Source organism: Rhinoraja longicauda, chromosome 11 (assembly GCF_053455715.1).
Source record: "Rhinoraja longicauda isolate Sanriku21f chromosome 11, sRhiLon1.1, whole genome shotgun sequence".
NCBI classification, from domain to species: Eukaryota; Metazoa; Chordata; class Chondrichthyes; order Rajiformes; family Arhynchobatidae; genus Rhinoraja; species Rhinoraja longicauda.
The window spans coordinates 32,322,078-32,330,455 of NC_135963.1; the positions used below are offsets into that span (position 1 = coordinate 32,322,078).

General features: G+C 44.8%; 1 protein-coding gene across 1 annotated transcript in view; it reads left to right on the forward strand.

Annotated features, from left to right (window-relative positions):
• LOC144597773 (complement component C8 beta chain-like) overlaps positions 1 to 7,112 on the forward strand; it is a 30,115-nt gene extending 23,003 nt beyond the window's left edge. The window contains exons 9-12 of the mRNA XM_078407342.1: positions 2,534 to 2,697; positions 5,044 to 5,197; positions 6,128 to 6,196; positions 6,558 to 7,112. Coding sequence (XP_078263468.1) covers positions 2,534 to 2,697; positions 5,044 to 5,197; positions 6,128 to 6,196; positions 6,558 to 6,712 — 542 coding nt within the window. The 3' untranslated portion in view covers positions 6,713 to 7,112. The remainder of the gene's footprint in view (positions 1 to 2,533; positions 2,698 to 5,043; positions 5,198 to 6,127; positions 6,197 to 6,557) is intronic.
• The last annotated feature ends 1,266 nt before the right edge of the window (positions 7,113 to 8,378 follow it).

Sequence of the window (8,378 nt, forward strand, 5' to 3'; positions counted from 1 at the left end):
CGCCGAGACCCCCCGCCGCTGAGGACCGCATGCCGACCATCACAGAGGACAACGTGCGCCGGGTCGCTCCAGAGAGTCAACGCTCTCGAAGCAGTCGGCCCCGGGCGGCATACCCGGTCCCGTCCTGAAGGCACTTGCAAGTCAGCTAGCACGGGTGTTCACCGACATTTTTAACCTCTCGCTTTCCTTAAGATCCGTTCCCACCTGTCTGAAAATCTCCACCATCATCCCCATACCCAAGCACAACAAACCCACCACCCTCTACAACTGGCCACCCAGAGCATTGACACCCATCGTCAGCAAATGCTTTGAGAAGCTAATCAAGGACATACTGTAATCTGCTCCTCACACCCAACAACCCGGACCCCTGCCATCTTGCCTACCGCTCCAACAGATCATCAGGCGACGCCATCGCTCATACCCTTCACACCGCCCTCACCCACCTGGACAAGAGGGACACTTATGTTAGGATGCTGCTCATAGACTACAGTTCGGCATTCAACACAATTGTGCCCTCTAAGCTCGTCGGCAAGCTCCTGGACCTGGGGCTGAACCCAGGCCTGTGCACCTGGATCCTGGATTTTCTGACGGGCCGACCCCAGGTGGTGAGGATCAGAGATCACACCTCCATAGCCCTCACCCTCAACATCGGCGCACCTCAGGGGTGTGTCCTCAGCCCCTTCCTGTACCCCCTGTACACCCATTACTATGTGGCCCAACATGACACCAACACCACTGTCAAGTTTGCGGACGACACTACGCACCTGGGTCTGATCACCAACGGGGACGCGTCGGCCTACGGAGAGGGGTAGTGGCCCTGACACGGTGGTGCCAGGCCAACAACCTCTCTCTCTCAACGTTGACCAAGGAGGTGATCGTCGACTACAGGGGTGGGGAGCACCCGCCCATCAACATCAACGGTGTAGCGGTGGAAAGGGTGGAGAGCTTCAGGTTCCTCGGTATCCACATCACAGAGGACCTGACCTGGACCACCATCACAAAAAAGGCACAACACAGCATCCTGACAGGCTGTATCTCCACCTGGCACGGCAGCTGCACCAGCCACGCCCGAAGGGCCCTGCAGAGAGTAGTGCAGACGGCCCAGCACTTCGGGTGTGAGCTGCCCTCCCTCCAAGACATCTACTCCAGGCAGCGCGTTGGAAAAGCCCTGAGGATCATCAAAGACCCCAGCCACCCGGACCACGGTCTATTCTGCCTGCCGCCCTCAGTCAGAAGGTACCGGAGCGTCAGCTCCCGTACCACCAGACACTCGAACAGCTTTCCCCCCCCATGCCATCAGGCTGCTAAACCAACCAGCCCTGAAACTCACCCGAACTGGACTCTGTCTGTAATTTAATGTTCACTTTATAATTTAATGCATGCACTGTATAATTGAATATTAAATTTAAGGTACAGAATCCTCCAGCACAAGATTTTCACACAGGATTGGACCATGTATGGAACTGTTGTGACAATAAACCCCTTGAATCTTGAATCTTGGGGTTGCACAGGCAGGGGCTCTATTACCTGAAGCACAGCAGGATGAGGGGTGATCTTATAGAGGTGGATAAAATCATGAGAGGAATAGATCGGGTAAATGCACAGTCTTTTACCCAGAGTAGGGGAATCGAGAACAAGAGGACATAGGTTTAAGGTGAGGAGGGAAAGATTTAATAAGACCCTGAAGGGTAACTTTTTTACATAAAGGATGGTGGTGGGTATATGGTACGAACTGCTGCAGGGGGAAGTTGAGGCAGGTACCATCGTAACATTTAAGAGATATTTGGACAGGTACATGGATGGAATAGGTTTAGAGAACTATGGACCAAGCACAGGCAAGTGGGACGAGTGTAGATGGGGCATTTTGGTCGGTGTGGGAAAGTTGGTCTAAAGGGCCTGTTTCCATGCTGAATGACTCTATGACTCTATAAGTTATGATTCCTTATGTGCGATTAAATCTAGCGGAAGAGGATTTAAATCACCTTGCGTCGCTCCTCTGCCAAACAAACGTTCAAACAAATCACATCCAAGCAAATTAACTACTTGAGCCATCTGCTGAGGGGACTCAGTGCGTCAGAGAGCATCTGTGGAGAGAAATGGACAAAGTTTCAGGTCAGGACCCTTCTGCAGTCCGAAGGAGATGCCTGACCTGAAATGTTGTTCGTCCATTTTCCTCCACAGTCGCTGCCTGGCCCGTTGAATTGTTTTTTTGCTTAAGATTCCAGCATTTGCAGTCTCTCTTGTCTCCATGCCACCTGCTCCAATGGGGGAATGTATTCATCAAGGCAAGCGGTGAAAAAATATAGCGGAATATTACGAGATTGAGAGAGAGTTAGATAGAGATCTGGGGGCTAGTGGAATCAAGGGATATGGGGAGAAGTTGGTTACAGGTTACAATGAATGGTGGTGCAGGCTCGAAGGGCCGAATGGCCTCCTCCTGCACCTATTTTCTATGTTTCTATTCTAATAATAGGGAGAATCTTTCTCGACTTTTTCCTTTGAAATTAATTCTATTATACATTCTACCTTCAAGATGCTGTTGCCAAATCGACTTACACAGAAGACTTCATAGTACTTGTCCGTGGAGGAGCAAGCGAGCATGTGACAGCACTGGCTCACAAAAATCTTCCAACTGTGAAGCTGATGCAGGAATGGGGCGAGGCAGTCGAGTACAACCCAGAAATCATTAAATTTAAGGTAAACCACTGATGTGAAACATTCAGTAAAGGGAGACATCAAGCAATGTGAACATCTTAGTGCCCTGATTACTGCAGCTCCAAATACCTTACTTTAAAATGCTTCTTTGTAGATTTCATACACCTTTTCTTTCAGATGTAAATGAACTACACAGGCCATTTTCTTTGCATTCAATTCACATACTTTGTATTGTGTTTTTTACCATTCCCATGCCTTGGTAATTGTGAGATCCTAAATATAAATCAACATAGAAGGCCTTTCAATTATTTTCCAACTTAACAGAGGAAGAGAGAAAGAAAAAGTGCTCCCTTCCAGTGTAAAAGAAAAAAAATAGTCAGCGTACTTATAGGGATAAATATGAATTTGGTTTGATAAAGATCTCCAGTTAGCTGAAACCTTTCTTTTATAATTGTAATTTCTTCTTCTGTTTTTTTACTATTCCTGATCTCATTTTGTGCATTATTTTCTCTTTTGTGTCATTTTTTGGATTTATTTCTGTTTCTTCTTGGTTTACCGTTATTTGTTCAGAGGACCTCAATGTAATTTTCAGTGAGAGGAGAGATCATCTTGACTCATGAATGCAGAAGAAAATGTCTGCCACTCCCTTCAGTGCATCTAATTTACTAATGGGTGCCTTGCACATTTTCATTCTGATCCACAAGTTTACTCTGCCTAAACCGGTACAGATTGAACAACAATTTTCTGGCAACTGATAGTCCGCCCACCCCTACAACCCGGACAAAATTACGAGAGCTCGGTTGAAATTCCTTGAGTGGCCACAGATGTCATTGCGAATGCTCTTCCCGGTCATGTCCCTCCGTTGTGAAAGTATTAACAGTGGTCACAATCTTCTCTCCTAACTGTTTCGTAAAGACAATACGGTAAACCCTCGCTTTAATGACCCCCCCCCCCCCTTATAACAAATGTCAGATATAGCGGACAGACCTGCTGATCCCGGCTTGCACCGTCTCCCTGACGTTTAGAGCCCCAGTTTCCGACACCATTCCCGACATGCAAGGTGCACCAGCGAGCCCTTCTTCACCCACACAATGGACACAGAGTGCTGGAGTAAATCAGCGGTCAGGATCTCTGGAGAACACGGATAGGTGACATCGGGATCCTGCCTCAGACTGATTCAGTCAGCTGAGTTACTCCAGCACTGGTGGGGATGGGTCGGCAGGTCATTCCATTCACATTCAAATTCCATTTTAGATTTGTTTTATTTGTTTCTGGTGCTCTGTGGTGCTTTAGCGACGCGGGAGGGGCCAAGGATGTATTGCCGTTTCAATATCACATGACCTCTGTTAGTCCAGAAAAACTGATCATCCAGAAAGGCTCTGGGACCGAGGGTGCCGGAAAATCGGGGTGTTCATCCCATACTAACTTTTCCTATCATCAGTATAATTAATTCTCGCCATTCCGCCCGATTTTGATTTAATAGATCCAAAATGTCCAGCTGTGACCTTTCCTTACATTGGCAAGACAGGTCGTGTCCAGGTTATGACAGGGTTTCCTCCTGAATGCAGTGCTGGGCAGTAGAGGTGCAGGTGGCACAGCCATAGAATTGCTGCTTTACAGAGACCCAGGTTCGATCCTGACTACGGGTGCTGTCTGTACGGAGTCTGTACGTTCTCCCCGTGATGCTGCGTGGATTTTCTCTGGGTCCTCTGGTTTTCTCCCACACACCACAGGTTTGTAGGTTAATTGGCCCGGTGAAATTGTAAATTGCCCCTAGTATGTGTAGAGTGTTGTGCGGGGATCGCTGGTCGGCGCGGACTCGGTGGGCCAAAGGGGCTGTTCCAGTGCTGTATCTCTAAACTAAGTATTTTGTGACCCGAAAAGTTCACCAAATGTGGCCGTGACTGTGTTCCCTCCCGGCTGAAGATGCCCACAGCAGCCGACACATCCATCCCACTGCTCTCCCAAATGTTGTTAATGCTGCGTGCTCTAACCAGGGGAGGACCTGTACTCTATTCCACCATTGATAAAGGGCTCACATCATTCAGTCATTTGGCATGGATTTTGTTTCATGTTACATAAATTGTATTATGTCATTTTGGATTTTGTTACATAAATTACCATCGATGACTTTATTTGCTCTCAGTAGCCTTCAGAAAAATATAATAACTTCTGAAGCACATCTTGCTTGGCCACGCTGACTCTCAGCCTGGTGAGACAGATCACACACCTATGGGATATAAACCTTTGAGTATGCAGAAAAAGTGGTTGTAAGCCAGAGAGCCTGGTTCCACCATTCTGTGACTATGCTTTCTCTATATTATAAAGTTTTTTTTAAGAGAACACATGCAGCGTGTTTTTACTAACTATCCAGGGTTCTCTTTGCAGTCTGAACCACTTTATGAACTGGTCACCTCGAACACATTTCAGAATGCTCCGAGAATCAAAGCCAACATGAGGCAGGCCCTCGAAGAGTACGTGATGGAATTCCATTCCTGTCGCTGTGCGCCATGTCGCAACAATGGAGTTGCTTTTCTTCAAGGTACGGCCCGGTCAGTGACCAGTGGACCAAATCAAGAATGTGGGTCTTAAACATTAACAACTCTTCGTCTTCTTTACAATTAACACAGTAACCTCAGATAGGTGGCACAGTGACAGAGTTAGTTGAGTAGAGCTTGTTGCAGTAGTACAGTGACCCACATTCAATGCTGGCTTCTGGCACTGCGTATGGAATTTGCTTCTTCTCTCTGTGACCATGTAAGTCACCTCCTCGTGTTCAGGATTCTCTCACAACCCAAAGGCGTGCAGTTTAGCAGATTAATTGTAAGTTGCCCCAGTGTGTAGGTGAGTGGTAGAATCTGCTGGGAAATGATGGGAATGTAAGGAGAATAAAATGGGGAAGAGTAATAAGTGTAAATGGGTGGTTAATAGTTGATGTTTCTGTGCAGTATCTGTCCATGACTCCATTCTTGCTTTCCATAACAATAATATGGAACCTGTGATTTCTGAACAGGCCTTTTCTATTCCATTACATAATCTTATTCTCTAAAAAAATCAAAGCAACTTTCTTGATAGTTAGTGACCATTAATGAAAAAAAAACGTGCATTCTATTTTTAAATGGAATTTTATAAATATTCCTTAGAATAAAAAATTTAAGGGAGCTATTATTTCATGGAAACCAACTATAAGTAAAATGTTGTTCTGTTGTTCAAGGAATAATAGCATGTTCCTGGATTTTTAATTCTGTTATAAACATCATCCACAATAATGTCTCCCTATATTTCAATGGATTGACAATCTAGTTGCCTTTCCTTTTTTTTATTACTACAAGAGTATCCACATTTTACCAACTCTATCCCAGCACTCATCTGGACAGTACAGGTTGATACCAGCAAATTACAATGACAGGCAACAGAATTAAGAATGAATGCGTTGTTTAATATCGCTAATGAAATTATTTTATCGTTATAGGAACCAAGTGTGAATGCATATGTCCTGCTGCCTTCCGTGGAGCTGCCTGTGAGATTACCAGCAGGGAAAGTAAGCATTACTAATTGCACTAAAGAGAGAAATGATAATGTCATTTTTGACACCAGAAGATAATTTCTTGCTAAATTAAACCAATAGCCAGATGTGTCGTGCTGTTGTAGATTTAGCATGCTTCACTTCACAGATGTGGGTTTCAACCCATCGCACAAAATTAGGACAATTATGTATAACATATCCTCTGATGGTCATCTTGAGATTAGCCCAGAGCTATGGTGAAAAGGGGAGCCAAAGATAGAAAAAGATGAAATGTGGTCATTATAAAAAGCATGCTCATTTTTGATCTAATATTTTCTGTTCTCTGAACTATATTTTTTTAATTTCCTACACTCAAATGCTGTTTTTTATGTTTCAGGTGTGACTGTTGACGGGAAGTGGAACTGTTGGTCCCGCTGGTCTGAATGCGCAAACAGACAAAGAAAAAGGAGCCGGCTGTGCAATAATCCTCCGCCACAAAACGAGGGCAAACCATGCTCTGGGGACAAGCAGGAGACAATGCCCTGTCAATGAAGAAATACCAGCCGCCTTCCGTCTCAAAAATTATTATCACTGATCTATAATTTTGCATACTGAAAACAGATTTTTTTTTTAAATTCAGTAATAATAGAACCTAATGTTACCTGAATAAAACTGGTTAATTGAAGTAAATTATAATGGTTCTTACAGGACAGTTCAACAAAAGTTAATTAATTTTCAAAAGTAAATGCTTTTCTTGTTCTTTTATGCATGTTTATATTTAGAAACATTAGTTCATTATGCCACGATCTGAACTCATTAAATCATGTCATTTGAGTGTATTATATGTTCAACTGGAAGATTCAAATGAATAACCACCATATAACTGATAACAATGTACAAGAACAACAGCCAAGAATGTAAGGGGAAAATAATAAAAATGAGGTAGACTTTGTTGGTGAAGATGATGTTCTAATTAATATTGTGAACACATTATTTTAAAAAGGCAATACATGGAAAAAATGGATACATGGGAGCAATGGCTTGGGAATGAGAACAATTTGTGGTGAATCTGTGGAATTCTTTGCCACAGAAGGCTGTGGAGGCCAAGTCAGTGGATATTTTTAAGGCAGAGATAGATTCTTGATTAGTACAGGTGTCAGAGGTTATGGGGAGGCAGGAGAATGGGGATAGGAAGGAGAGATAAGTCAGCCATGATTGAATGGCGGAGTAAACTTGATGGGCCGAATGACCTAATTCTAATCCTATTCCTTATGACCTTTTGACTTCCACTGTTTCTTTTGGTACTAAGGTAGCTGATGAAGGAAACACAGGGACCACAGTTGGATAGTAAATGTCTGACAGTGTTATGAGGTGAGTGGTTTGTGAGATGATACATTCTTGTAAAAATTTAAGCAGGGCTTCTGACTCCTCCAAACACCATCTCAAATGTTTCCCCTTCAACAACTTTAGCAAGGGATTCCCAAGAGTCAGTTGGGTTATTGTTTTTTTTTAAATCAAGGCTTTGATTACACCCTGATTAATTTTCTGTCACCTGGCAATCTCTTCCTGTGACAATGCTCAGAATAGAATGCCTGTTTCAGAAGTCACGTTAACAACATGGTCTACCCAACCAGATTGACTGAATGTAACTAGAGTGTTAGCACTGGGAATACTGCTCTGGGAGAAGGCATGAAATAGATTTGGATATTCCCCAGTGAATTTGTTGTACTTTTTGGGAATGGTGTTGGTATTATCTTGCCTTTGTCTTGTAGGTAGTACAGGGCCTTCCAGGTTACAAACATCCCACTTACGGACACGCCATACATACGAGCAAGCATTTGAAAACACGATAGGAGGCAGGATGAGTGGGGATGGATTTGCCAGTGGCTGCGAGCTGCAGGCATCTTGCCTGGTAGGAATGGGACATTTTCATGTGCCTTTTTTACTCAACCACACCTCCTCCCCCACCGAGCCATTAAACTCAGGGGAGTGGGTCGAACCGAGCGGAGAGGGAGCTCTAAGCAGACTCACTCACTCACTCACTCACTCACTCACCCACCCACTCACCCACCCACTCACTCACTCACTCACCCACTCACTCACTCACTCACTCACTCGCACACTCACTCACCCACCCACTCACCCGCCCACTCACCCACCCACTCACCCACCCACTCACCCGCCCACTCACCCGCCCACTCACCCGCCCACCCACTCA